At 42.1% G+C, this 27,167-nt stretch overlaps 4 protein-coding genes across 10 annotated transcripts; 1 reads left to right on the top strand and 3 right to left on the bottom strand.

The window, feature by feature from the left end:
- Positions 1–731: 731 nt before the first annotated feature.
- LOC116844416 (neuralized-like protein 2) lies at positions 732–3,609 on the top strand. Of its 2 annotated transcripts, none has more exons than XM_032815916.1 (3): positions 732–1,988; positions 2,364–2,687; positions 2,773–3,609. In XM_032815916.1, exons 1-3 carry the CDS (start codon positions 1,646–1,648, stop codon positions 2,892–2,894), a joined length of 789 nt encoding a protein of 262 aa, XP_032671807.1. In that variant the 5' UTR covers positions 732–1,645; the 3' UTR covers positions 2,895–3,609. The 2 variants fall into 2 exon arrangements, with proteins under 2 accessions (XP_032671807.1, XP_032671815.1); XM_032815924.1 differs by having other exon boundaries at positions 744–1,988; positions 2,776–3,609.
- A 240-nt stretch (positions 3,610–3,849) lies between these two features.
- On the bottom strand, positions 3,850–7,233 carry LOC116844409 (neuronal acetylcholine receptor subunit alpha-3-like). The gene is made up of 8 exons (XM_032815906.1): positions 6,747–7,233; positions 6,426–6,616; positions 6,262–6,306; positions 6,067–6,176; positions 5,310–5,523; positions 5,050–5,227; positions 4,826–4,978; positions 3,850–4,480 (listed from the first exon to the last, which is right to left on the bottom strand). Exons 1-8 carry the CDS (start codon positions 6,799–6,801, stop codon positions 4,137–4,139), a joined length of 1,290 nt encoding a protein of 429 aa, XP_032671797.1. The 5' UTR covers positions 6,802–7,233; the 3' UTR covers positions 3,850–4,136.
- Positions 7,234–7,375: 142 nt separating this feature from the next.
- LOC116844362 lies at positions 7,376–21,555 on the bottom strand. Of its 6 annotated transcripts, XM_032815794.1 has the most exons (17): positions 21,413–21,555; positions 19,461–19,936; positions 17,897–19,331; positions 14,818–14,959; positions 14,319–14,562; positions 13,644–13,848; positions 13,291–13,512; positions 13,000–13,149; positions 12,227–12,575; positions 11,577–11,707; positions 11,238–11,483; positions 10,363–10,618; positions 10,055–10,276; positions 9,763–9,943; positions 9,483–9,656; positions 9,046–9,178; positions 7,376–8,787 (listed from the first exon to the last, which is right to left on the bottom strand). In XM_032815794.1, exons 4-17 carry the CDS (start codon positions 14,876–14,878, stop codon positions 7,444–7,446), a joined length of 3,918 nt encoding a protein of 1,305 aa, XP_032671685.1. In that variant the 5' UTR covers positions 14,879–14,959; positions 17,897–19,331; positions 19,461–19,936; positions 21,413–21,555; the 3' UTR covers positions 7,376–7,443. The 6 variants fall into 6 exon arrangements, with proteins under 6 accessions (XP_032671685.1, XP_032671721.1, XP_032671694.1 ...); XM_032815830.1 differs by lacking the exons at positions 19,461–19,936; positions 21,413–21,555 and having other exon boundaries at positions 7,376–7,652; positions 7,758–8,787; positions 17,897–19,334; XM_032815803.1 differs by lacking the exons at positions 19,461–19,936; positions 21,413–21,555 and adding an exon at positions 16,472–16,761 and having other exon boundaries at positions 17,897–19,333.
- Positions 20,400–27,108, bottom strand: LOC116844397 (SCY1-like protein 2). Its single transcript, XM_032815879.1, has 7 exons — positions 26,458–27,108; positions 26,077–26,315; positions 24,243–24,581; positions 23,642–23,944; positions 23,118–23,502; positions 22,648–23,023; positions 20,400–22,566 (listed from the first exon to the last, which is right to left on the bottom strand). Exons 1-7 carry the CDS (start codon positions 26,879–26,881, stop codon positions 22,011–22,013), a joined length of 2,622 nt encoding a protein of 873 aa, XP_032671770.1. The 5' UTR covers positions 26,882–27,108; the 3' UTR covers positions 20,400–22,010.
- Positions 27,109–27,167: the final 59 nt, after the last annotated feature.

Raw genomic sequence — 27,167 nt, 5'->3', positions numbered from 1 at the left:
AGAAGTATTTAGAATGTTATCCAAACAGCACAAAATATCCGAAAGACATCCTGGGAAGGCTCTTGGACGTTTTTTCGGAGGGATTTGTTGTATGGGTATCCAACACAAAACAGTTTTTAAAAGAAATAGGATTGTTCAACAAAACATAAAATGCTATAAGTGCGAAAACATGACCATAAATTGATCTATGTTATTTAATCCAGCCATGTTGTCCGCCATCTTACACTGCTCTAACTTGCTCTTACCCGTTCTTTTCAGACCCATATGTATCTTTGCACTGGTCTGCACTATCTTGAACTTTCTTCAACTAGTACAGTTCCAGTGCAGCCCTAGGTCAGGTCGAAAGAACAAACCTACTGTCTTAAGATGTCATAAATCAATCATAGAGTCGTATTCGCATTTTAAGACATTACTTAAGATGATCTTGAAATAAGATTCGACTATGAATACCGGCCTATATGTTGATGGTGCTCCCCGCCTTAAGCTTACTACACTTATTGGCGTGCGTTCGAAAATTCTATCCGGGTGCACTCGCTGCGTTGGATTGAAAAAGATACAGGGTCCTTATTCTTGAAATAATTGCGTATATGTAAGTTTTACTGCGCAGCTATTTTATGGTATGATTAAACCTGCGCAGTAAAACTTACGTATACGCAACTATTTCAAGAATAAGGGCCCTGTGCTGGGATTCTGTAACTCGTTATTGGAATTAACGATAGTTTCGTTATCGTTACGCAACTTTTGTATACCGTAGAAAAGCTACGCAACGATAACGAAACTGTGTTAACTCCAATAACGACTTACAAAATCCCACTGGAATGAGATAAAGAGAGAAAAGAAGCATCTGGGTGGAGTTTTCGAACGCGCCTCTATAGATCGGGACTTCGGAACGAGTCCATAAGGAAAATTCACATCTTAGCAAAAAACAAAAAGGCAAAAGCCAATCGGAATTCGTGCTGAACAGAAACTATCATCTTGGGCCCGATTCCTGACGGTGTGCAAATGAGATACGTATGCGAAAATTTATAGTATATGTAACGTGAAATATAGGATTTTCGTATGCGCATCTCATTCGCATGAAAGAATCGCCACTATGGTAGTCACTCATCTATATACATATTATATATATATATATAGCGAAAGAGAGAAAGAGAGTATAGTCATTCATTTCGTAAACAGAGAAGTGTCGTTCACCGCTGTTATTACTACGCTTCCGCTCCTATCTTGTGTCAAGTCGTAGGGGTCACGAAGTGACGTCTCTCAGATGTTCGCGTTCACGACGGTCGCTTATTGAACTCTGAGGCGAGAGTCTAATGTGACGAAAATCTTTCGTAACAACAAGCACTACGATATGGCCGCTAGTGCTGTAACTACGCTTCGCGAATTCGTCTCGATGCAGTGTCACAAGAATTGATAGTTGAGACCGACTTTGTTGTCCTTGCGAGACCCGTGAGTGATCTCACGGAACCTATGTAATAAATTTCCCGCGTTTCTCTTCGACGAGAGTGAACGTCGTCGGGCAAACTGTGCTTGTCAGTTCTCGACATCAGGCATGTACTCAACGCGTCTTGCTCTGTCATCGCATTGCTGTCTGCCGGTAGTTTCTTTTGGATGAGCGTTTCGTTTCGTTCTGTGCCGCGCCACGATGAGCGAGAAAAGTAGAAAAGTAGTGACTAGGTTCCATCACATTCACGGTGACAATATCGTCCTGCGCGAGGACAATACAGTGGCGGTACGCACTACGAGCTTTGCCAATTCTGTAGCCTTCAGCGAGAAGCCACTGCAGCCCGGGGAGATCTTCCTCGTGGAGATCGAGAAGACAGAAAGGGGATGGAGTGGACACATGCGGCTGGGCCTTACTCTCATCGACCCAGCCTCAGTCAACAATAACCTGCCACAATATGCGATGCCTAATCTTGTCAGATTGGGCAATACATGGATTTTTGCCATAACGAGAAATCAGACAATCTGGGACTATACTGGCTATGGTTAATAGTTCATACCTGTAATGACAGACTCCAAAAATCTATCGTTTCCTTTCAATTGCAAGTTATACAATTAACATTAGGTCTGTTTTTTTTTTGGTGTTTTTAAAATGCCTTTAGCCTTCATGTAGAAATTTCTGGCTATTTGACACATTATCTTCTGTCTATCATTAGACCTGTTTGTGTTCAGGAAGTTCTTTGAAGAATATGTCTAAAAAGTACAATTTAGTTCAGCTGAAAAGAATAGACCTTTTGTTTTATTCTAACTTGTATTAATTCAGAAATTTTTCAAAAAACAGCAAACCTGTTGTGTCGTATCAATATTATATTTCTCAATTGCATTGTTTAGATGCTGACTTTCTTGATTTGTTATTCAAGATGAAGGAATACCATCCAGAGAGAAGAAACTGGTCACAGATGGTGTCAATGTCCAGACATCACGCGGAGTCATTCCTTATAGTGTCCTGAGACCAAACACACTTGGCTCTTCCCAGTATATCTTGCCTACTGATGCTGGCAGTCGCATTGGCATTATGTACGTGCCACAAGCAGGCTCTGACAAAGCAGAGATGCACTTCATAATTAATGGGGAAGATCAAGGCGTGTGTGGAAAGGATATCCCCTATAAAGCTGGTCCTTTGCGTGCAGTGGTAGATGTCTATGGCACCACGAAACAAGTTCGGATAGTTCAACTGTATGGCGGTGAGTGTCGATGTGATATATCAACTTGGAGTAGCGACTGAGAGGGTGTCTTTTTTCGCGTTACTTATCCGTGTCTGCATTTCAGCAGTATCGACTCTGCAGAGCGCGTGCCGCGACGCTATACTGCAATACACGAAGAGGAACGCGGTAAACTTGCTGCCGTTGCCGAGACCGCTCAAGGACTACCTGCTGTATCAGTCGCAATGAGAATCGGATCATTCCGTTCGTATGCGTGTCTTTGCGCCGCGCTAAACCCACCGCTGCTTTATTTCTTTCCTATATCGCGCAGCGATATCTCTTCGTACATGGTATACGTGATTACATATTCTGTTATGTGGATTCAAGACTGACGGCACGTCGATCCGTCGTGTTCGCACATATTCATTCTTTTATACACACGTATTGTCTTTTCTACGAAATTGTCTTCAAATACGAAATTCTCGCGCGCGCTTTCAATTGTAAATGTTTCCCCCGGAGAGGCGAAACGGTAAATCGTCGTGTGTAAATAGTGTAACAAAATGTTGATCTCGCAGGAACGAATTAAAGAAAAAAAAGAAGCGACAGTCATAATCGATTCAATGTGATACAGCGAAAAAACGTAAACGTACCGAGCGCAACGTGATTGCAAGCACTGCTGGAAAGTGATCATTTATAGGGCATGCGTGTAATAACGCCATATGTAGAATTTAAGTGTAATATTCTTCAATTACTTTCGTTCTAGCGAATGTCTTGTTTCTACGTTTACGAGATACGATATAAAATTAAGTTTTACAATTCACGCTGTTGTATAAACAAGCGGGAAACAAATGATATTCATATAAAAGCGTCCTAAGAAAACCTGTTTTGCAAGAAATGAAACAAACGAAAAAGAAGGAAAAATAAATGTTCTTATGAAATAATTTATAAGAGACAGAAAAGGAGAGAGAATATCGTGTTCTGGTCTTATCTTACAAACGACCTATCGAAAAATCCACCTCGATATCTCCCGCATCCCAACGAAACGTAAAACTGCAGATCACGAGGACCGCCCCTCTCAGTAACAGCAGCGAGCTTTTATCGTGTTCATTATTTAAGACAAGTCTACTCGTTTATCAATCATACATGCGCGAACAGATAATTATTAATCTTAATTTTTGTTCTCTCTTTTTCGTAACAATTTATATACTTTCACGTACTTTATTACGTACTTATAAATATTTATGTACTTATAGGTACATTATTAGTCTCATGTAACACACTAAACGTCGTATCTATCTTTCAAGTTAATTGCTAGTATAACAAGCAGGAGGAAGTAAGAATGTACTAATATTTGTTATACAATATTCATCTATATAATCGGATATTTACCTCGTAAAATTAAAAACAATTACATTTATTTTACATGGCGGAGAGAAACAAACCGAATGAAAGGGGGCTCATGGGGACACGATTGGACGTTGGTATTATAGGTTAGCCTGTGGGCATAAGCATGATCAGAATGGTTAAGTATGTGAGGATCACGCAGAAAAACGACAACCACTCGATGATAGCGGCTAAATGTCTCCAAGAGGATTCTTTTGTTTGCATTCCGGACCTCGGTATATCCGAGTTCTCTTCAATCACTGCTCCTTCGCTCATCTTCGACTCTTCATTGTTTTGGAATAGAAGACGACCAACTTTGTTGTTCAAGACGAACGAAGTCGTGGACAAGATCCAAGTCGGCGCCTCCATGCTCATGTATTGCAATTTGCGCAGCAGAGCGGTTAGAATCAATGCGAAGGTGGTCAATGCCAAGGATTCGCGGTAGAATAGCACTGGAACGACAATAAAACATGAGAAATATAATCAGTCTTATTTTTTTCTTTCTTAGCACAAAAAGTGATCAATATTATTTTAAACTTAAATTTAAGTTTAAACTTTGTCCTAACAGTGTATTTGTATTTCACGAGTCTGCTCGATTGACTACATTTTATAAGCACATTTTATTTCTAATTTGCAAGAATTTTGCAGGAATTTTGTATTTAATTCGCTCTTCTGATGTCATAAGTCGAGGTAATCGCGGCAAAAAGCCAGGAATTTCAAACCTGTACCAATTCTTATCGATGTTCTTTTATCATTAAATGATGTAAATTTTTTAAGTAATAACTGTAATCACTCACTTATGTTAGGCGGATTAATGCCATTGTACGGCAATTGCCAATGCAAGTCGAATATGCAGAGTAGATGGCAAATTAAATTCACACTCGCTACCGCCATTCGTTCTACCGACCTTGAGTCCAACCAAAATATCGTAATGGTAAGTAACATCAGACCTAGAAGAGAGAAAAGAAGTATATAACTCGCACTGTGATTTCATATTGCACGCGATTACAGGATAACTTACTGATGGCCGGTGTGATGACGTGTGCGTGTTTGAAACCGTAGTGCCGGGTCAACTCGAACGTGTAGACGATCTTCGGGAACGTGTCGTTCGGACAGCACTTGTACTTCTTGACTTGCTTCACCGCGTCTATGAACTTCATGTCCCACATTGAGTTGTTGTCATAACTGTTCATGTGAACCTACAGAATATGAAGAGAATAAAGAAGCGGGCAATGGAGAGTAACATTTGGACGTTGAAAAAACGTGTCTTCATTCGCCTACCCCGTTTCCAACCAGGTTGAAGTCGATCTCCTCGCCCGTGTACGACCATGAGCCGAGCGTGATGCGGCACTTGTGCTTGTCGTAAGGCCAGTAAGTGAAATCCGGACTGCATTTGGAGATGTATTTCACGGCCGGTACGCAGGTGACGGAACCGGAACTGAACACCACGCACTCCGTTACAGGTAACTCGTTTTGATCGTGCGACATGTCACCACTGAAGGAAATTTTATAGTTATTGATTGTCGCAGCAAAAGGGAGGTGTTTGGACTATTCTGCATATCTGCTCGATTGATTGCAAATGGATATATTTATGGATACATTTTCTTATTCCTATAATTTACAAGAATTCCTACATTTTATAAGAATTTTCAGCATGTATTTTCTCGCTCTTCTGACATCATAAATGAACCCAGATAGCACAGAGAATTCAAAAAGAATTCAGTCAAATGTTACCAATTCTGAGTTCATTTTTGTGCAAAAAAAATTCTTTTTACTGAATTAAACTTTGAAGAATTCTCTTTGCATCTAAAAATGAACTTAGAATTGGTGACATACGACTGAATTTTTTTTGAATTTTTTTTGAATTTTCTGTGCTATCTGGGAAGATAGTCGCGGCAAGGAACCAGCCTGAAGTCGTAAGGTAAGAATTAAGGTTTAATTGTCACGAATATTTTAAGGAGCAGATTGTGTCACTTGTTAGATTATTGCGCCGGATTCTTTTCGTTTCTAGTCTATGTTTCAATGTGCGCTGACTTACGAATTGTAAACGGATATATCGGGCACCCAGATCTCGTAGGTTTTCACGTGGATAAAATTGACTCCGTCATAATCTCTCGGTATCCAAGTAAGATGAAAGTCTGTCCAATACTGTTGATTAAATTTACGTTTCATTAAAGCGGAAACGCGCGAGCACGCGCGCACATAACGAGCAAAGTAGACAATGCACACTCACAATCGCCATCCAACTATGAAGCGTGAATATACCTTGGTCCCCCATCTGCAGGCAAAATTAATTAATGCCGCCTCTACATGCTGTTATTTAATACTTGACGATCGTAACTATAATTAATCGGTCTACATGAAATGTACTGCGTATTCTCGCGACAGGGTACTCACAAATTCCATCAACTTCGGCATCAGCTTCACAGTGACGTTCGTGGCTGTTTTGTACTGATTCGGCCGGACGTTGGTGTCGTAAGCACAGAAGAGGTCTTTCTTCAGACGAAGTAACGGCGTCGTGCTCTCCAAATTCTTGCATCCTCGCGTCACAACGCTTACTTCCGCTTCCTGGGCGATGAACGACGCGTCTAAAAAAAGTAAATTGCACTTTAGATTTCATCGTGCTATCTCAATTGTGAATTTGCTTGTTAATTGAACAATCAACTTATAGATCCGATCGGTTTTCACTCAAGTAAAGATATAAGATGTTTCACGTACTGGATCGATGTTGCCAGAGAGCCACGAGAAGACCGAGCATCCGTAGAAGCCGCATCTTGGGTCGATAAGAGTCAACGGCTCGCACTCATCTGATTCTCTCTTACTAGAAAAATGGAATCGTTATCAGACGCCCCGTGAAATTCGATCACCGTTGATACTGCCAGACGCCCCCGGAGTATCGATACCGTCATCTGCAAACTTTCTGACAACATTGCGATATACTAATTCGCCAGGCTTAGAGTGAAAACCAGATTTTCAAATTCGGAAAATTATCACAAGTGTATAATTATCACAGTGTTGTTACAATGAAGTTTATATTAGCTAGTAAAAATACAGTGGAATCTAATTTCTCTTAGTTAATTTAGCATTTATAGATGATTTGTACATTATTCCGATCGCGACACATACACACACACAGAGAGAGAGAGAGAGAGAGAGAGAGAGAGAGAGAGAGAGAGAGAGAACCAGAGAAAAAAAGAGATAGAGAAAGAAAACGAGAGATCGCGTAAGAAACACATTTTTGGTGGGAGCAAAGTAAAATCAGGTGGCAGGCTTAAGAACCTCTTTGAATGATTTTCGAGGTTGAATGATTTTCAGATCTCCCTAAAATCAGTACACGAATGCCGGTATAAGATTTTCAGCCATAAAATAGCAGTGATCTTTATTGCGCTCCCATATGCAGTAATTACAACAAGTTTCACAGATTCGCTCTGTTATCGATATACTCGTCGTCATCGTCCGCGAATTTAATCCCGTCTTCGTTCTCACGAATCAGATCGTAGAAGGTCTCGCGCGACTCCGTCTTCATGTCGCTCTCAACCCCGTAATCCGGACTCTGGATCTCCTTCTTGGACAGGCTAATGTTCAGGTTGTCGGTCGTGAGTTTCTGCGTCGTCGGCGGTGAGCCTAGTCGCGGCCCCGAGAATTCGATCATCGGTATGTTAGTACAGTCCGACAGCTGCTTATTTGACTCACGTGGCTGCGTGAACTGCGTGAAGTCTCGATACTTGCCGGGCGTCGTGTTCAGGTTCGACAGCAGAACGTCCGACCGGGGATCGTCCTTGGCAGCTCGCAGATCCTTGTCGAGCCTTTCCGTCGCGTTACCGTCCGTGTAACTCTGTGGATTCGAGCTTGTCGTCTTACCGGGGAATTTGGATATGCTCTCGTCCTTGAGGTAGTGTTTCTTATCTTCCTGCAAGATATCCTTGGTCTTTTGATTCATATGTGATCTCGAAGTGGCACGAGTACCGGTATCATCCGGTTGTCCCTTCGTGGCCTGCCTCGATCTCTCCAACTTGTCCTCCGATCTCGCCGCGATGCCGTCGTTAATATTTACAAGGCTACCTTGTCGACTGCTAGTTTTCGCAGCTTCCTGCTCCTGGCAGAGATCGGATTTGCCGCCGTAAAGTCGATTGGGAATGACGCATTGCGTTCTATCGATCGCGAGCTGACTGCACAGGGACTCCTCGCTCACACGGGTCCTGGAGTCCTCCAGGATCCGGTGGATCGGCAGCAAGCGCTCGTTCAGTCTGGCTCTGCTTTCCGCGATGCTGTCCTCGGAAACAGCGCTACCGCCCGACGACGAGTCGTTCTTGGACGACGACGAGGACGTTGAGTCCTGGCGTTTCTGCTCGAGGTTCGATCTGGCCTCCTCGGCACTGAGATGCCGCATACGCCGATACTCGGCCGGCGTCAGGCTCGCGCCCTCAGTGCTCTCCGGTAGACAGAACAACGCTGAGCTCGTTGTGCCTTGAAAACAATCCGGTCGATCCGCAGACGGATCTTCAGAATCCTCGGAGATCAACGGAGGAATCCATAGGAGAAAAGCGGGATCCATACCTAAGTACGAACCCGGCGCGGCGCCGGCATTCGCAACGTTGTAATCGTAATAGTCCAACTCCATGTCGGTCTCCGGATTTGTCAAGCTGAACTCTGAACCCGGGCCTGCCCGGAGCAGTCGTTCGCGATTACGACGATCCTTCGTTTCCTTACCGCTGCGTAAAGTAGAGATTCTTGACAGCGGACTGCTTGTCGACGAATCCTGACAATGATGATGATTTTTGATTAGACCAGAAATTGGTATCTCCTTTACTTTGTGACCAACAACGCTAGCCGACAGAGAATTATTTTAAGTTAACGTGTTAACAAAATTTTTTTAAATTTATCATTTATGTTTTCTGCATGCTATATCTTTTGAAATGTTTTTTTGCAGTTATGAGAAGGAAATATCACGCTGTCTCTCTACTGATTGCGCCTTAACTTCTACTCTATACACGTAATCGGATTGAATGTTGTCTACCTTAGACTGCAACGGATAACGATGGAGTTTTGCGATGTGCGGGCTGTCGTTGATGCTCGCTATACTTTGGCATCTTGTGTCGTCTATTGTCAGGTTGCTCGTCGCCGGACTGTCGGAGCCCAGAGTGCGTAATCTGTACAGAGTGAGTTAACTTGATTAAACCACTTATAAAATTAAAAGTAACTTATTAGAATTACTTACAGAATATTAGAATCAATTAGATTACTTATAGAACATTAGAATTAACTATATCACTTATAGATCGCTTTTACATAATACTCGATCTAATACGAAGAATGAAGAAAAGTTACATCACGCGCCACGTAGTTACCGCGTTTATAATAGCGTGAATAATCGAACCGTTTTACATCGATATTACATCGAATCAGATCAGATCATATCATCTTCGCCAAACATGCCAAACTGATTATGCTCACTTGACTGGCTGGGCATATTTCACTTCCGGCTGACCAACTGCCATCATAGCCGACATTGTCGGCGGCATTTCAGCGGCGTGCAGTTTATTCGGTATCACGCTTCTCTCGGTACAGCTCTCCTCGTTGTCTTTGAACTTCAAGGTAGTCGAGCTCAGGCTAGTTTCGTCCTCGTACCTATAACATTAGTAGGTAGTTAGAAAAAGTTTATAAAATTAGAAATTAAAGACCGTATGTTCGGACGTTAATTTTAATTCAATATTTAGCACAAGTCGTCACGTACTCCGCCAAAGTCTCCGAGCTATCATAGCCGTCCTCCACCGCGCAGGGAGCCAGTTTGCGTTTCGACAGTCTCGGTGTACACTTCCTCGGCAGTCCCACCAGAGATGCGACCTCCGAGATTAGCGTCGTAGAAGACATCGATTTCGCTCGTCCCACCATCGTGTGCATCGTGTCGCTACAGCCTAAATAATACACAAATCCCGGCGATTTCTCATCAATGTGCGCGTTCCTCCACATGCGATGTTAATTCTTTATCGCATTTGCTTCGTATAAGCCGCACGGCCGGTACTTACCGGAATGTTCACTCAGAGTATCCAAATCCTCCGCGATGTGGTACTTCCTGTACTTCAGCGCAAATTGCAATGCTAGAAAAATAGATATAAAGAATATGAGTATCAAAATGGACGCTGTCGCCAGATGCGCGGGACCCCAGAAGAACCATTGCTCAACAGCGGGGGCGGTACTCGTCTTCGACGGTAGCAACATCGACGTTTTGTTCTTCTCATACAGCTTATCTGAAAAGTATGTCACCAGTACACGTGCGTGCCGAAATTACGAAAATTTGTCTTTATTTCTTTATGTGTCAATTAATGTCACTTACGAAACATGCTTGCGTGACCTAGAAAACCACCTACGCAGGAGTCCCCCGAGGCAGTCAATTCGTCGCTGAAGAACTCGAGCAGCAAGTTCTGACCCGAGGAGAATATCGTTCCCGTCGCGGGTGCACTCTTGTCGAACGCGATGTCCGTCAAGAGGTCGGCACTCAATGAATCGCCGTCGCGAGCGCGGAAGTATTGTCCTGGACATGGGAATTGCGTTTGATCCAGGTGCAGTCGGATCACGTAATCGGGTTTTGTCTGCACATAGAAAAATGCATACTATGTTCAAATAAATGTCGCTTGTTTCAAATATTCTATAAGTTTATATATTCGAAAATCTATCACAAGCACACATTAAATTTATTCAAAATACATTTTGAATTTTAGTATAACATATTTCAATCAAGAATATTAAATTAAAACAAACATTCAGTTTGCTTACTACATAGAGTCGAGCCAGCTTTTTTTGGATAGAGTTTTATAATATTCTCATATATATAAATAGAATAAATTCTTCTTCTGAGTACATGATAATATATATAGAAGCTTTTCTTATTTGTGATGAATATATTTTAAGACTATTAACAAGAAAATATTCTTTGTTGAAGGTAGCCATTATTTAAAAGAAAGAAAATAAATTAAATAATCGTTTTTCTTAGCAGTATGATCTTTCTCTGTATGTCCATAAGTTAAAACGTTTGTTAATTGTCAATTCTTGATAAAAAATTAACCATCCAAAGCAGTATTGACAATTTATAATCGATAAAACTACATAAATGATATTACACATAAAAAAGCTCAAAATGAATTGAAAGTAAATTTAATAAAATAATTGTTCTTTTACTTTAAGATGATAGTGCGCAGGATATTTGTATACCTGCAGTAGCCAGAAAGAACGGCCGGGGCAGGCTTGAGTGTTCGCCGCCAGGATCCTGTTGAAAGTTTTCTCCTGAAAATTGACGATACAACCGCACCGGCACTGAACGCCAATTTGCGCCGTGACTTCCGGTCTCGCAGCCGCTAATGTCATTCCGTGCCGGCACTCCCATCCCTCGGTGTTCCACGCCTCTCGAAAATCGATCCTGCCGGTGCCGCCGCACGATTCCGTCTCGACCGCCTTTCCCTGGTTCATTTCATTTTGTTTTTCTTTCGATTTTGCACTCTCTCGTTATTATCTCGTGTTTGGTCTCGTCGATTTTACCGCGCCGACACCCACCTGGCAAAATTTCGCCCCGTACTTCGGAGGTGGCGTGTCGCAGAATCGATATCGATTGCGTGTTCCACCCACGCAAGAGCTGCTGCAAGGACTCCACGCGCTCCAAGGACCCCAACCGGCCGCGTCGTTCTCTATGTTAATAATTAATAATGAGAAGGGTGCAATGCACGACATGTCTGGAAAGTTGAGCACTCTCCCTGTTGACTCAAGAAATCTAAACTTGTACAATGTATCTTCTTTCTCACAATTGTTTAGAATCTTTGATATTTTAGCATTTAAAAAATCTTATTTACAGCGACGTTTTTTTTGCCAGACAGAAATAAAATTCATAAAAATATTAGTTATAAAATTATAATAAAAATTACGATATATATAGTAAAAATACAGAAAAAGTCCAATATCAGTCAAATATTTGACTCAGAATTGAATTTATGTTCCAGTTTTATCTTCCCAAGAAGTTTCAACGTGCCCTTATGTTCTGACCCAAATCGAGCAGCGGGATCGAGGAATCGCGAGGTTCAACGGATGATAAAACTTGCTGGTCGCTCGCACAGTTCGCGCTATCTCGAGCGTTTGAGTTATGGAAGCGGTAAATCTGTTGAGGGGTAGATGGAGGCGCTTTTAAACGAGCGCGTTTGCACGCCACTCACCTAGAAGCGGGAAGGTGGGTATGCACGCGAGCTTCACTTCCGCCATCGCGCCGGTGATCGCCTGGCTCACATAAACGAAGCAGTACTCGATGAACTTCTCGGTGAAGATATCGCAGTCGAAGTTCAACGAGTGCTTGCCCGGCGCCGCCTTCAGCTCCGCCACGTAATGCAACGCGGACGGTGGCGCGAGAGAGCTCACGTCTGCCCGTAGACGACCGTAGACGCGCACGCGATCGCCCTGAAGACGACACGCGGGATACTGGAAAAGCACAGATATGCCCGTTGATCCCTCGCAGGGATAGATCGATCTTGCGTGTACGTTGAAGCTGAACTCGTCGGACCATTCTACCTGCGAATGCGAAGAAACAGTTGTGCTTTCTTTATAAATTCTTCATCGTTCCATGAATGCGTAAGAATATTGGAAGAAAATTTCATTTCGGGTAACTGGATGGGGATCAAACGAAACATTCGCTGATGAGAAATAATATCTCTGTTGCTGTAACTGAGAACATTCATCTGAACATTCTGTTGCGTTAAAACTCGGTTGAGATAACTGAGAGCAACTGAGTAGAAACTACAGGAATTTTCCTGTTCCTACAAGCGAGTTTTCTATCTGGTCCTTGAGTAATAGAAAATTCAGTTACGCTAACGGAGTTGTTTTTCCCATTTCGATTCAATTATTGCCCAATGATTACTTTCTTAATATTTTACGTTATTCACGTTTTCCAATAATTGCGTTTCAATGATTCAAGGAGATGAGAATCGACGACTACCTTGATATACGCGCTCGTGGTTGGCGCAGAGGGATTGACGTCCGACGCCTTCAATCTGAGCGCGTAATTGCCGGCCAGTCCGAAAAATTCGCACTTCAGCTTGATGACCTTGGGCGAAGCGAAGCCGTTCACCTCCTCGTAGTAGAGCACCTGATGGAATTGGGGATTACGTACACGGGGAGATTAGCTTCGGTGAAATTATTGTTTGGCGAACGAGGCTCTACCTTCCGTGCACTTTTCGCGCGCTTATTGCTCTCTCCACGCAACCACTTCGTCTATCTTACCACTTACTTGCGTGCGACTGTTGTTCTGTGGATCGCATGCGGCCGCGGTGGTGCCGCAGTAAATGAGTTGCAAAATATAAGCCGCTACTGGAACGCCGTTGGCAGGTACACAAGAAATTCCATTGTACTTTATGGTTGCAACTATCGGCTGACTAGGATATGTACCGAAGTGTTGGGATTCCAGAAGCAGAGAAGGGGTTGGCCACTTTACGTCTAAGGCACTGCTCATCTGCACGGGTTTCGCTCGAGTTAGTTCTCTCGATTCAAGAGAATTGAATAGTATCGTTTACTCTTTTCTTCTTTTTTTCATTTTATAATTCTACGTATTCAAGCTCTCGATATCGGAGGAATGATGCCCACCTCAATTTCAGGCAGCCCAGCAATGGCAGTGTGTCTGGCAGCCACCGTTGAGAACTTCTTGTACTGCAGTCGTAGGATATAAACTCCGCCACGCGAGAAGACACCACAGGGTATTATCACAGAAATATTCTCACCCCTATGCGGCAGGTTATCCAGGGGGAAATCACCGATCAATTCCGACGTGAGACCGTCGACGTACAGTGCTCTGAAATTAAGCGCGCCACAGAAGCGCGATGCTCAGTTAAAAAAATCGAGACCCAATAAACACCAACTATCAGTAATCTAACATTAATATTGCAATTTCTTATTCAACAATGTGAGTGCAACATAATGCGAGTGTTTTGTAATAGTTATATTGTTGAATGGAAATCATAACATTGATGTTACTATTAGTTGATGTTTATTGGGAACGATACACTCACGCGTTTTCGTGTAATTTGTAAAACTTTCTTCCCTCCCGACGTTTGAATATTTTTGCACATGCTGTTGCTTTTTTTAATCTTCTCGTTCCGCGTCTCGCGATCGTAAGTACTTCATTACGATCGTGGTAATACGTTACCCCATTCGAGCGCTCGTTAACGCTAATTTATAAGAGTTATAAGGGCGATGCGTGTAGACACTTGGGGGTGCCGTGAGACTATGTGCGTGTCCATGTTTATGGCTTTTTCAACATACCTGAGCACGAGCGGTTCGTGTGCCACGGCGACTTTCCCCTCCTTTGGATCGATTTTCTTCTTCTCATCTTTTCTTGTGTCGTCTGGGACGGTGACAGCGATGCTCGTGGCTACCGTGGAGAATTCCGTTTCGGCCGAATCCAGGATCAAAACGGCCACGTCGCCGGATAAAGCCGTATGAGACGGGGGAGCGACTACCTTCAACAGTATCGGCTCCTTTGCGTCTATCATCGATCTCGCGATACCTGAAACCAACAAACAAACGCTTTGAAATCGTGGCCATTCTCATTTAACAAGCCCACATATCGATTCGTTCGCGATAAAAACACGGTAAACGCGAAACTCTACGTCATGCCACGGCGGTCACACTAATTTCATTTGCCGGTTACTTTTGTTAATTAATTCTATTATAAACTCCGCACACATCCAATCGCGCGGCTACCATTCTATGTGCGAGCTAGCAATATGATATGCGCAAATTTAAATTTAATCGTCATTACCACATTTCAGGAGGAGGATAATTAATAATCCCAATGATGACCGTGCGGATGTCCAACTCATGTCCAGCTCTTCATCGATGACTGCCAGGGCCAAACCGAGATATTTCGGTGCCCCGGACAGGAATTCCGCGTCCCTATGATGCTGAGGATGATAAAGAACAAAGTGCATTAAAAATTTCGATCAAGTTACGCGGTCGATCATGCAAAGTCATTGCTATGCATTTGCAACTACTACAGCGATATCGTACTCGCTTAATCCGCGGACGGAATAAATCACGGAATAAAGTGGAGCATGCTGAGGAGATTACGTTGCAATAAGCTAAAGTAAAACGGAATAATCTAGATTACGTCACAGTGAGTCGGAATAACGAGTGTTATTGCAAAGCTTCTGAAATATTTTTAGCCAGTTGGCGATAACCATCATGCATGCAATTGCAGCATTAAGTGCTCTGCAAAATGATATATTGTTCTTTGACCATGCTCTTAATTCTCTCAACGTTGGAAAAAATTCCAGACAACACAAACTACTAAAATATGTCTTAAAGGCGTCCAAAAGATGTCCAATAAAACGCCTTTTAGATTAGCTAAGACACTTTTTAATAGATTGTCTTTTATTACATCATCTTTTAGTAAATTAAGATGTCTTTGAATAATTAATAATGACAGTTTCAATCTCGTGTTTGAGACATCTCAATGGTTGCGAAACTAATTGATATATGCTGCTCTTAGAGTCAGTTGAATTTAAGAACGTATCTTACAATGGATGTGAAAGTAACATTCTCTGCTGAATGCAGCTAATGATCTTTCTGTTTCAGGTGAGTTCTCACACGGGAGAAGATAGCTTCGTGATGGACGCGGAATCAAGACTGACTGAGAAAGGCGATCCAATTCTAATGATCAACGCGTTAATAGTAGCGATGGCGTGAGTTAAGCATTGGCGACTTAGCGGTCTCTCAGATGCAAATAAACTGGAGCTGAGGGGCGGGATAATTTCGCTCCAGACCGACGATCAAAGCCACGTTTGGCGGCGTGAGCGCGACTCTCGCGCTCCCGCTTCGCTTCTGAAAATCTGTAGCCCTGTATAATTGCACGTGTTGCACCCTCGGCTGAAACCAACCCCGCGTCGCTTCTCGGAGGGAAATCGAAATCGGGCATCGTCCTTTCCGTCTGTATCGATCGGTCGCGTCCCTAGTGTGCAACGTTTCAGAAAACGCGCGTACGTGCGTTCGCGCGACCCCCACGACATTAGGGAATATGATTATATTATTTTTCCTCTTTTTTTCCTCTTTTCTTCCTTTTTATTTAACGTAGCGAACACGCGAAGCTTAATGTATAACGCGGATAACAGACTAACACGTTTGTCAGACTAATAAATAATGCATCTAATGTAGAGTCGCGCGCGTTTAACGGCGACAACCCCCGCGAACGCAACCGTAGATCGCAGGTTTTAATTACGAGTAGTACTCTCGTCTTGCACCGTGGACTGCCGTGCTTTGAGTATTCTTGCGGATGATATTTTTTTTTTCGCACAGATATAATTTACGCAAATTTTTTTATCCTTTTACTGTTCCAAATTTTATTTTAGAAATGCGTTCTTCGAATAATTTACTTAGTTTTACTTCACATAAGGATCACAAATAATGTTACTTCTTACCTCGCAAATCGGATACTTTCTTTTCAGCGCTGAGGACGCGGTCAGTATGAGAAGCTAAGTCGTTACTCATTGTCGCCTATGTCCACCAAATATTTGCGCATATCTGTGAAAGACCTGACTGGTCTCCGCGGGATGCCACGAACCCCCCGAGGATTCTTTTCAACGCGAAACAAAAATTGATCGTTGGACCCTTCCATAAACGCGCTCGTTAAAATCGGGATTTCCCGTTCTCTGCGTCCCCTTGACAATTTACGAGAGGTGCACGACCTAAGCGTGAATCTTCTCTCCGGCTAAAATATTGAAGAAATACAAAAGAATTATATACGAAACCACGCGTGTCGCGCCGCAAAAACATTTCTCTTGTGATTTTCTTTTACGGATGATATTTGATACAAACTGAAAGCAGGGATTAAATCATCGTACACAAAAAATACACGATGTTCTTAACATTAGCATTCGTTTCCTCGGTTAATCCATCATAAAAAGTTGTTATTAACGTGCAGTTTGTCTCGCGTCGAGTACTTCGAATGACTGACGGTGAAGATGACAGATGATGGCCAGTGCACGCACCCCACGTGTCGGTATGGCGTCGGAAAGTCGTATTCGGATCGATTATGCAATTGGAATAATGAGTTCGATGTACCATGCATGCGAGACAGAGAATAACGACCGCGCGCGTGGGACATGCGTTTCTTATCGGCGGGGGCACGCGTAGTGGTGATTAACATCGATATGTCGCGAAGATAAGAATCACCCCTCTGTTAGAAACGCGACGACGACAAGCTCATGCTGAGTGTCTCGAAAAAACTCAAATTGCGAAACACGCGCGAAATGAGCGACTCGAGCAACGCTCACTTGAGCAAAGATTTATTGGCTACTATCAATCTTTATCAAGCTAACTTTTGAAGACAACATAAGAAGGCAAAAGATGTTTAAATGAAGCGCCCCAAGTATGTTAAATACAAATTATATTCAAGAAAAAATGATTATATATAATTATGTATGACTTTTGTCTTTATGTGATCAATATATGTAATTATATATGGGAAATTGCATAAATACAATCACTGCACAACAATTGTTGCACAATAATTGCTTATATTTATCGTAGTTCATAATTTTAGTTTATTAATTAAATGAAATTAATTTTTCTTTTTTATTCACAACAGCATTATGTAGCCATATAGAGACGAAATTCATATATGAAAAAATCATATATAAGAAAAATTCGATATAATTTATATAAAATTTAAAATAATTACACGTAATCTCCTTTTTGTTTGGGCACACAAATGATAAGGATGTTCTTTTAGTATCAAATAGAGAAAGAAAGTCACTTTTAAATCCTTTTCTTTTTTAATAAATTAAGTGTTAAATCGTTGATGCTAAAAATTAGATATCTTTTTACGTAGATTTCCAACGTACCTCGCTTACGTGGTGGCTCTATCCCGACACGATCCGCATCTTCCCTGGCACGACTAGTCCTCGCAGATCAGTCGCAGAAGGAAGAACCGTTGAGCACACTTCTCTAAGCTGATCGATCTCGTTTCTCATCGATCTTACGCGCATCAGCCGCGCTGGCTACGACGGCGGCGACGACGGCGATGTCAACAATCAGTCGTTTTGCCGACCGCGAGACGTCGGAAGAACGACTAGGGTGCGCGACTACTTCGGGGGCGACCTTCTGGAATCGATATCGAGAGCAGCCCGGCCGCACGCGAAATTGCCGGCTCGCCTATCCACACCGTACAAACACCCTCGCGCACATCCCCGCGCCGAGGGTTGCCCCCCCGTCAACCCTCCACGGACGCCGAAATTATCCTCCCGCCGTCGCAGAAGGGACGTCGACGACGCTTATAGCAAGCTGCAGCCCGGGAAGCTGACTAAACTGAATTGTTTTTACTCTTATTTGTTCTTCCTCTTTTCTTCTCTCTGTTCTTTGTAAATAAGTAATGAGAGTTTTCTCTTTTTTTCAGTTCTTAACTTCACTCAACAATGTCTTTGTAACTCTGCACTCAATCTTCGCAAACAAGTTCATAACAGTGTGATGTCTCGGATTAACGTGGAGGAAAGCGAGCACTCGTCTTCCTTGGCCGAGTTCATCGAGGACTGTCAACGACTTCGCGACGCTGATAATATATTGATGACACTGCAGTGATTAGGTCATCGAGTTCGCAAATGAAATCCAACGATTCGTCTGCCTTTGTAACTTCTCAAGCGACGTATCGCTCGGATATCACTCGCGCTATTTGCTTTCAAGTTGTTTCAAAGTTTCCGAAAAAATCACAAGATCTCGTCTCGTGACACGCTACGCTTTGCGAGATCTTGCTTGCCGGCGAGGAAACGCGAAACGGACAGCAACTGCGTCGGGACGACGCGCACATCGCGACTAAAGCCGGGGTTGCCGGCCACCCCTCTCACCCTGTCGGGGTCGTACTGCCGCCCGCACCCCGATCGTCTATCGGGGTGCGCTTTGGGGGCGGGCATTATGACAGAAGGTTGGCTTCTATGAATGAATGCCCGATCTATACGGCGCCGTTGCGTGTTTTCGGTGCCAGGAAGACGGGGACAATTTGCCGGCGAGGGTGATTCGATCTCGCCTCGTGGGACCTCCGAAGGAACGGCGATGGAGAGACGATGGAGGAGTGAGGTCGGGGGTGCCAGTAATAGCGCTTCCGAAGGGAGGAAGATGCCAGTAACTTCGCACGAGAACAGCCGATGTGATTTCGCGCTTCGGAAGCAATAGGGAGAGAGGATTATGTGTTTACGTAGGATATTCGTACGGGATATCTGGCCTTCTGTCCCTCAACAGCCAGACTTCGAATGTCTATCTCTTTTTTCTCTCTCTTTCTCTCTAAATCTGAAAGAAATTAGAAATAAGTGGCGAGGAATCGGCAACTACATTTTCACGAACTTGCTACCGTGAGAATGCTAATTTATTCTTGATCATTTTGTTATTATACACATATGGAGAATTGAAGGAATTTACCATAAGAAGAAATATCTCATCCAATGCTCCGTGTTTTTTCGATCCTCCGACAGATTGTCAGATAAAGCAGAACCAGGCGATAATTATCGCGAGTAATGCGTCCTCAAACAAGCGGGGCTCTGAGTGCTTAACTTCCCGGGGTGCTCGCCACTTCTCCGCACAGCCCTTCGCGGTGCTGCATATCCAAAGAGAACGGAGGGTTGCTCTGAAGGCGTACTCAGCCAATTAACGGGAGCTGAGCCCTCGTTTCGTCCACAGATCCATTTTTCTTCGCTTCCACACACGCGTTGGGGATTCTTTCTTTTCTTTCTTTCCTTTTCGATATTTATTGTCCATTCGCTCGCGCGACGGCATTTTCTCTTCGCTTCTTCTTGCGCCTCAGCGGCGACGATAGTACAGCTTGAATAATCGATACTTGCAGCACTTCTCCGCCGCTGCACGCACGGCCATCGGCGTCTGCGAAACCTAATTGCGCGCTGTTCCGAGAACAAAGGAATTGGTGGTCTTTATAACGAACAACAACTACAGCGGGGCGAATACCCCTTTCTCAACACGGACCCTTTTTTTCGGTTGTAGATCCGTGCTTCCCGCGGCACGCTTGTAGTCAATTGCGGGGAATGAGTTGCACGCAAATAAAAGAAGAGAGAGAGAGAGTGACTTAGGAGAAGGAGATAAGTTGAACGAGAAATATTAGTCAAGGAAAAAACCTCGGAAACTTTAAGCAACGTTAATATTTACAACTAGAAACTTCTCTCTCCTTTTCTCCTTTTTTTGACATAAAAGTACAGGAATATAAGATTATTAATTGTTAATTAGATATGATAAGAACGATCTCTTCTTATTATAAAACTAATGCGACGGAGTTTTAGTCGCAGAGATATTTTGCGTACGATTGTTAATAACGGATAGAGAAGCGATGGAAAAGCTTGGATCGGAAAATGAATAAACATTTTCAGCAGATTTATTAGACTCGGACAGTGACCGTTAACAATCGTGCACAACAGCAAAATAAATAAAGAAATAGATCCTCGGGATAATATTAGAGAACACGCGCAAAAGATAAAATAGAAATAACATTATATATCTATACCTTCTTTTTTACAATTTCATCGAGTCGCGCGATTGAATCGAGCTCACTCGCTCGTATGTGACAATCACGCACACAGAATAACGAAACATTTGCGATAAAATCCGGAGACGCGATGTTCCTCCGTGCGATTTCGAATAAAACTAATGTGCATTGTCTCGTCCACTCGCAACATAAGCGCGTGCTTGATCATTTCATGATAATATACGAGTATATTATCATTGTATTATTATTGAAATGCAAGCTATTTTTACGTGTTAAAGTGATGAAGTGGATGCCGGGCAATATTTGCATCAATAAAATTGATATACATAGGGAAAATATATCATAGTTTTTCTTTTCATATAAATTCTTTCTAATTTTACCATAGCATAGTAAATTTTAGCATACTAAATTTTGCTAGAAACATAACAAGTGTTTTAATAACACATTTCGGTTCTTAAAATATAAATGGCACATATGAAATGACAGGATAATGAATTATTGTTGAATGTCAATCTATTCTTCGGTTACAGAAAATCCTATAGTGATTTTTACTATAAAATTCTTTCGGTGTACGGATTGCTACATACGCACGAGCGTCGTTACAAATTGCAAATTACGGAATGGAACCAACGATCCGTGGATCTCTGGTTCGTTGGAATGAGCAATATATGCTTGTACATATTATATATTTTAGAGCTCTTACGTAAAAGTTAGCCCTTTGTCCCGCGACCAAGCTACATATGTACATCGAAGCGTGAGAGATTATGGCGAGTTGAATCACGATGAAAACACTACGCGTTTCCGTATAAAAAACGGTGACTGCCATTTTTTTTTATCATACATTCGTGCTTATTACTGTCCCTCGTTCGTAGTAACTTACATGCCACATCGTACTTGTTCATTCGCGCATTCAGGAATTAATGTCACCTGCAAGATACGCTCCGAACGTGATTGTACAAATATATCTATATTAATAGGGCTCACATGAAATATTAAAACGTCGACGCAAACGTCAAGTTTGCGGCAGACTGACGGTCGGGGGAGATTTACGACTTACAACACATACGGACTTTTATCAACGACGTTATCGCGTGATAAGAAATTATCGTAGGAAAAACAAACATCCGAACGTCGATCGTGTATTATACAAGACTGTATCGCATAAAGTCTGATCGAGCATCTCAAATTTTAAATAAAAAAAAAAAGAAATTAATTGTAATGCTTGATATATTAACTTCACTCTAAATATCCGCGCTTTTCCCGACAGGGCTTTCCCAAGAATTGCGATTGACTTACTTTGCGCGAAACAGCCTCTATATTGAATATACGTTAAAAATGTTCTTAACCTGATGTGTGTAATACTGCAATCCTTGATTGCTGGTGTTGATATAAAAGACGATTTGTCTTTTCGCGACTTAATATGTACTGACTTGACTTTCATTTTTAACGAAACCACAGCCAGAATCGCGTCAAGTGAATTAACTGAGCAAATCCATGATATCTTGCGTGGATGAGTTCGGCTTGTTTGCGGTTTGTGTATTGGTCGGCGACATGAAAGGTTGCATTGTGCCGGGGAAATTTAAGTTGGGCCTGATCTCCGGTTGCGTTGCGAATTTCGCCTGTCCCTCCCACTGCGAATACATAGTATTGTTCTGCGGAGCGACTGGATTCCACATTGACGCAGACTGGTCAGAGTTCCAATTCATCGGTGTGTTAATTCCGTTAGAGTTCCAATTCATCGGTCTACTCGCCTGCATCGTTTGCGAACTCAACATCGGGGACGTCATGAATTGCGGCTGCGTCTGATTGATATTGTTATTTTTATTCCAAGACAGGCTCGCGGTGTTCTTGCCTGAGTAATCAGACTGCGACATAGTCGACTTCGACATGGACAAGTTCAACTCGTCCAGATTGTTCTTCAGCAAAGTCGCCGTCAGATCTTTTGGCTGCAGTTTGGTAGGCTGCGATACAGCTTTGGGGGTCAATATGGGTTGAGACTGCAACCTCTGATGAGCTTCCTGCTGTTGAATTAACCTGATACGAAATAACTCGTTATTGGTATACCGAAGATCACGACGAGTGGACTAAAGTTTCAAAAAGCCTGCAAAGACAAACCTGAACTTATCCTCCATGGTTAGTCCATTCTCGATATTTACAGTTTTAAGATTAGCGTTCGCGGGCGGCATCTCCGGTGTTAAATTAATGTCACTCAGACTGTTGTTTTGCATAAAAGTAGGCGACGCCGCTTGAGAGAGCGCCTGATCAAATTGCTGCGTCTCGCGACGCACCGCGTCCAATTGCCGCAATGCATCTCGATGCTCGCTAGTCACTCGATTTATCATATCGACCACCAGAGTCGAAAGCGTTTCATACTGGGACATACTGAGATTTTGCTCTATGCAGAGAGGTAACAGGAATGGTAATACTTTCGTCGCCAATATTTCTTTACCCATACCCAACTTGCTGTGAGTGAGTAGCATCCTGTAAATACCTAGCAATGCAAAGATTACTCTATCAATATCCAGAATGAAATAAAGACATATTTTACAGTAGATTTATTTGCATGCAGGGTAAAATTGTATTACCTATAATGGCCATTAAAATGGCTGGCTCGCCAGAATGCGGAACTTCCTGCAGAAATGGTAATATCTGATCAAACACCAGCCAGCGATCGAAATTCGGCAACATCTTCGCAAGGCACAGCAAGCAGTTAACGCGGACCCCGAGACTACTTGACTTCTTCCCCGGTGACAAACATATCTTCTTCATTCGCGGCAGTATAGCGTTTTTTATCACTGGCCCCTCGATCATTGTCACTATATTTGGTAACGCTGATAGGCAAAGGTCCTGGAGTTGCTCCCATTCGGATTCCAATGCACGCAGCAACATAGGCACTATGTCGGTCTTAATGACGTCCGTAGGACATAATTTGAGCAGTAGATTAACTTGCTGCATGAGAACTAAGCTGATCTGTGGAAAGAATTGACGTACATTCTTCTGTTACTTTGATTTTACTTTATAAAAATATATACGTGTATGTGTGTGGAATAATAAAAGATTACACATATTTCATTACTTTACTGAAGCTCCATAAATAACACGTACTTACTTGTGGCGGATCTTCCAAAGCAAGAACAGGTTTTAAGTTGGGAAGGATATGCTCTCGAAACTCCTCCACTTCGGTAATTTCCATCACCTGCAATATACTCGGCAGTACGAATGGTATCATAGGTGGATTAACCAACTCTTTGTAAAGCGCGGGTAATACTCTGTGTAGCACGACTCTGTGTGGCAACTGTTTCAAGAGCTGCGGGAGTCCTTTGTAAAATTGCGACTTTTGGAGATTATCCCACTGGAATAACTTGTCCAAGTAATTCAACGTCTTAACGCCAATATCTGTGAAATATTCGATCTACAACAATACAATATCATAGAAATTGCATTAGATATAATCGAATACTCTTTTCCTTCACTTGATTAATTAACATTGAAAAGTTTGATAGATCTCATGGAATAAGTATTATTGGAATCTACATGCAATTACTTTGATATAGTTAATATATCAAAGTAAATGAGTCATATCAACCATATACATTATCATCTATTATCACAATCATTATCATCACATAAAGATAACTAAGGTGATGCAGCTATGCTAATTACAACTAAATATTTCTGTTTATGTGTACAATATCTTCTTTTTCAAGTACCTTTATGAATTGATGGGCGTCTAATCTAAGTTCTGGACTATGATTCAACATAAGCTTTACAGTATCCCTGAGAGTTTCAGGAATTGAAAGCAGCTTTGCTGAGATATTGGATCTCTTGAGACTTTCAAGAAAACGTCGGCATTTTCCTAGGTCACTGTGAGATTCGTAAAGTGTCTGATGTTCTGAAGAGTGTATTACATATATCAGTATGCCTAGAGCAAAAATATCACTCGGTGGCCCATTACTGCTTGCTAATATGCACTCAGGTGCCTGGTAATTCAGGTGAGGTTGGACAACAGGTGGAAGTGTTGGATCATATTCCAAATATGACCATGATGGCTGCAAACAAGCAAATATAACTTATATAAATGTAAAATGTAATAATTAATATATACGAGGGTTGCTATTTATATATCCGGAATTGGCAACACTGTTATGGCGCCATCTAACTTTTCCATCGTAAAGTTTGACATTTTTGACGTTTAGTCGTACGGACGCTATTTGTGTTGTTTACAGTGACTTGAAAATTTCATCTCAGTAAAAAAATGGAATTAACTCGAGAATATTTTCATGCGATGATTTTTTACGATTTTCGACGTGGATTATCTCAACAACAGTGCATCAATCAACTCATTTCGACGTTTGGCGATGAAGCACCATCTAAAACCATTGTATATCACTGATTTAGTTAATTCAATCGTGGCCGTCGTTCGCTCACGGACGAATTTAAATAAGGTCGTCCAAAATCGGTGGTTGTGCCAGAAACAATCGATGCTGTGCGCGAACTGATAATGCAAGATCGTCATGTGACATACCGTGAGATTGAGGCATCCCTGGACATTAGTATGACAAGCATACACAAGATTTTACATGAACATTTAGCCGTAAAAAAAATTTGTTCCTGTTGGATTCCGCATAATTTGACAATCGCTCAAAAACAGGCTCGTGTCGATTGGTGCAAAGAAATGCTCAAAAAATACAATCGTGGTGCGTCAAAAGCTGTGTATAACATCTACACAGGTGACGAATCTTTGATCTATGCATATGAGCCCGAAAGTAAACAGCAGTCGACTATATGGGTCTTCCAAGATGAGCCAAACCCAACAAAAGTTGTTCGCGCAAGAAGCACTTCAAAGCAAATGGTTGTCTGTTTTTTTGGGATAAATGGATATGTGGCTACAGTGTCACTAGAGGATCGTAGAACGGTTAATTCTGAATGGTACACAACCATTTGTTTACCAGAAATCATTGGTAAAAAAAGAAAAAACAACCAGCGACGCAGGATCATTCTTCACCATGACAATGCGAGCTCTCACACATCAGCCCAAACAACTCAATATTTGACCGGTCAAACCATCGAATTGATGGGTCATCCACTGTACAGTCCGGATTTGGCACCCAATGATTTCTTTTTGTTTCCGTACGCGAAGAATAAACTATATGGTCAACGATTTTCGACGTCAGAAGAAGCGGCTGATGCGTTCAAAATGCATGTTTTGGAGATACCTCAATCGGAATGGAAAAAGTGCTATGAAAATTGGTTCAAACGTATGCAAAAGTGTATCGATCACCGCGGAGAATATTTTGAAAAACAATAAATGTATTTTAAATGATAAATATTTGTTTTTGTTTGCTATTCCGGATACATAAATAGCAACTCTCGTAATCAATATATAAGATAATTAAATGAATTATAGAATCTTTTATAAGAATAGAATAACTCCCTTTATATAAATATATTAATATATTAAATATATAGGCAACTGATTTTCAGTCATTAAAATTTGTTGACATAACTAGAAGATAAGTGCTTTAGTTAATAGTCTTCACATACCTGTTTACTATCTGAACTTTGATTTAAGGCACAGAAGTCAAAGCCAAATATTTTCCATGCTCCATGAATATTAATAACTATTGATTCTGGACACAAATTTCTATGTAACAGTTTGACATCACCGTGCAAAAATGCCAGACCTTCTCCTAATTGCAACAATCCATAGCGTATTTCTATATCGTGTAGCTTATAATCTCTCAAGTTTGTTGGTGTTGGTTGAGGTATATTCTCATAATTACCTAATATATTTCATATAAGTATTACTCAAAAGATATCGACAGAGTACAGATTATAATTAGATTCAATCTAGTTTCAGTAATAATAGATATACAGTTAACTTATAATACCAAGTTAACCAAGTTTGGAGAGGGATTTGCTTACCTAATACATTAGCCAGACTAGCAAATACTGGTTCAGTCGCAAATGCAAGACTGTCTCTTGATTCCTCGAGTGGATGTTGCACTATCAAAACCTGTGGGTGCCTCAGTTTCGTCAACTGCGTCACACCACGCTTCAGGGTTTCCAATACGAGTTCGCGGTCGGTTTTGGCAGACCACCTGTCCAGCATGCGTTTTTCGAAAACGAAAATCGCAGCCTCCTGCTTGGTAGACTTCTTGTAACCGCTGTAGACTTTCCATAGTAATCCTGGGCCGGCACTTGCCACATGAGCGGTCGCTTCGAATTCTCTGGTCACAGGATTGCCAGGTAAAACGCTGGACAACTGCGACAGACCATACGCTGTGTTTTGAACCGTATTACTAATGGTATTGCTGACTGTGTTTCGTAGTTTGTTCAGAACATCCATCCTGTCAGTTGTCACTCGATAATGATGTCCTCACGAAAAGACACGCGCACATGAAGTATCACTTGCGGATATTCCACGCCAACGAAGTGTCTGTCTGCTTCTGCGAAGACCGTGTCTCTCTAGACAAATGTTATTTTAACGAGTGCTCCGAAAATTATCGTCGTTATCGCCATGAATCAGAGACAGGCGATGTGTAATCACTCAGCGATTATCAGCAACCGATCGGCCATTTTTCTCAGGCGTAGTTCCGAAGTCACCGCTACGAGGCGTCACCGACAAATGGAGT

Source organism: Odontomachus brunneus, unplaced genomic scaffold (genome assembly GCF_010583005.1).
Source record: "Odontomachus brunneus isolate Ranch 3 - 2012 unplaced genomic scaffold, Obru_v1 Obru_scaffold_003, whole genome shotgun sequence".
Classification (NCBI taxonomy): Eukaryota; Metazoa; Arthropoda; class Insecta; order Hymenoptera; family Formicidae; genus Odontomachus; species Odontomachus brunneus.
This window is presented reverse-complemented; position numbering and strand designations above follow the sequence as displayed.

Excerpts from the sequence above, each read along its gene's own strand:
- LOC116844409 (XM_032815906.1), bottom strand. The coding sequence starts at position 6,801 with ATGCGGCTTCTACGGATGCTCGGTCTTCTCGTGGCTCTCTGGCAACAT. Across the intron at positions 5,228-5,309 it reads TCAACCTGGTTGGAAACGGG|GTTCACATGAACAGTTATGA; the intron begins GTAGGCGAATGA and ends CATATTCTGTAG. Across the intron at positions 4,481-4,825 it reads CATTAATCCGCCTAACATAA|TGCTATTCTACCGCGAATCC; the intron begins GTGAGTGATTAC and ends TTGTCGTTCCAG.
- LOC116844362 (XM_032815794.1), bottom strand. The coding sequence starts at position 14,878 with ATGAGTTGGACATCCGCACGGTCATCATTGGGATTATTAATTATCCTC. Across the intron at positions 14,563-14,817 it reads TATCCTCCTCCTGAAATGTG|GTATCGCGAGATCGATGATA; the intron begins GTAATGACGATT and ends TGTTGGTTTCAG. Across the intron at positions 9,179-9,482 it reads AAATATGCCCAGCCAGTCAA|ATTACGCACTCTGGGCTCCG; the intron begins GTGAGCATAATC and ends CACTCTGTACAG.
- LOC116844416 (XM_032815916.1), top strand. The coding sequence starts at position 1,646 with ATGAGCGAGAAAAGTAGAAAAGTAGTGACTAGGTTCCATCACATTCAC. Across the intron at positions 1,989-2,363 it reads CTGGGACTATACTGGCTATG|ATGAAGGAATACCATCCAGA; the intron begins GTTAATAGTTCA and ends TTGTTATTCAAG. Across the intron at positions 2,688-2,772 it reads GATAGTTCAACTGTATGGCG|CAGTATCGACTCTGCAGAGC; the intron begins GTGAGTGTCGAT and ends TCTGCATTTCAG.
- LOC116844397 (XM_032815879.1), bottom strand. The coding sequence starts at position 26,881 with ATGGATGTTCTGAACAAACTACGAAACACAGTCAGCAATACCATTAGT. Across the intron at positions 26,316-26,457 it reads TAGTCTGGCTAATGTATTAG|GTAATTATGAGAATATACCT; the intron begins GTAAGCAAATCC and ends GAAATATATTAG. Across the intron at positions 23,024-23,117 it reads CATTTTAATGGCCATTATAG|GTATTTACAGGATGCTACTC; the intron begins GTAATACAATTT and ends TTGCATTGCTAG.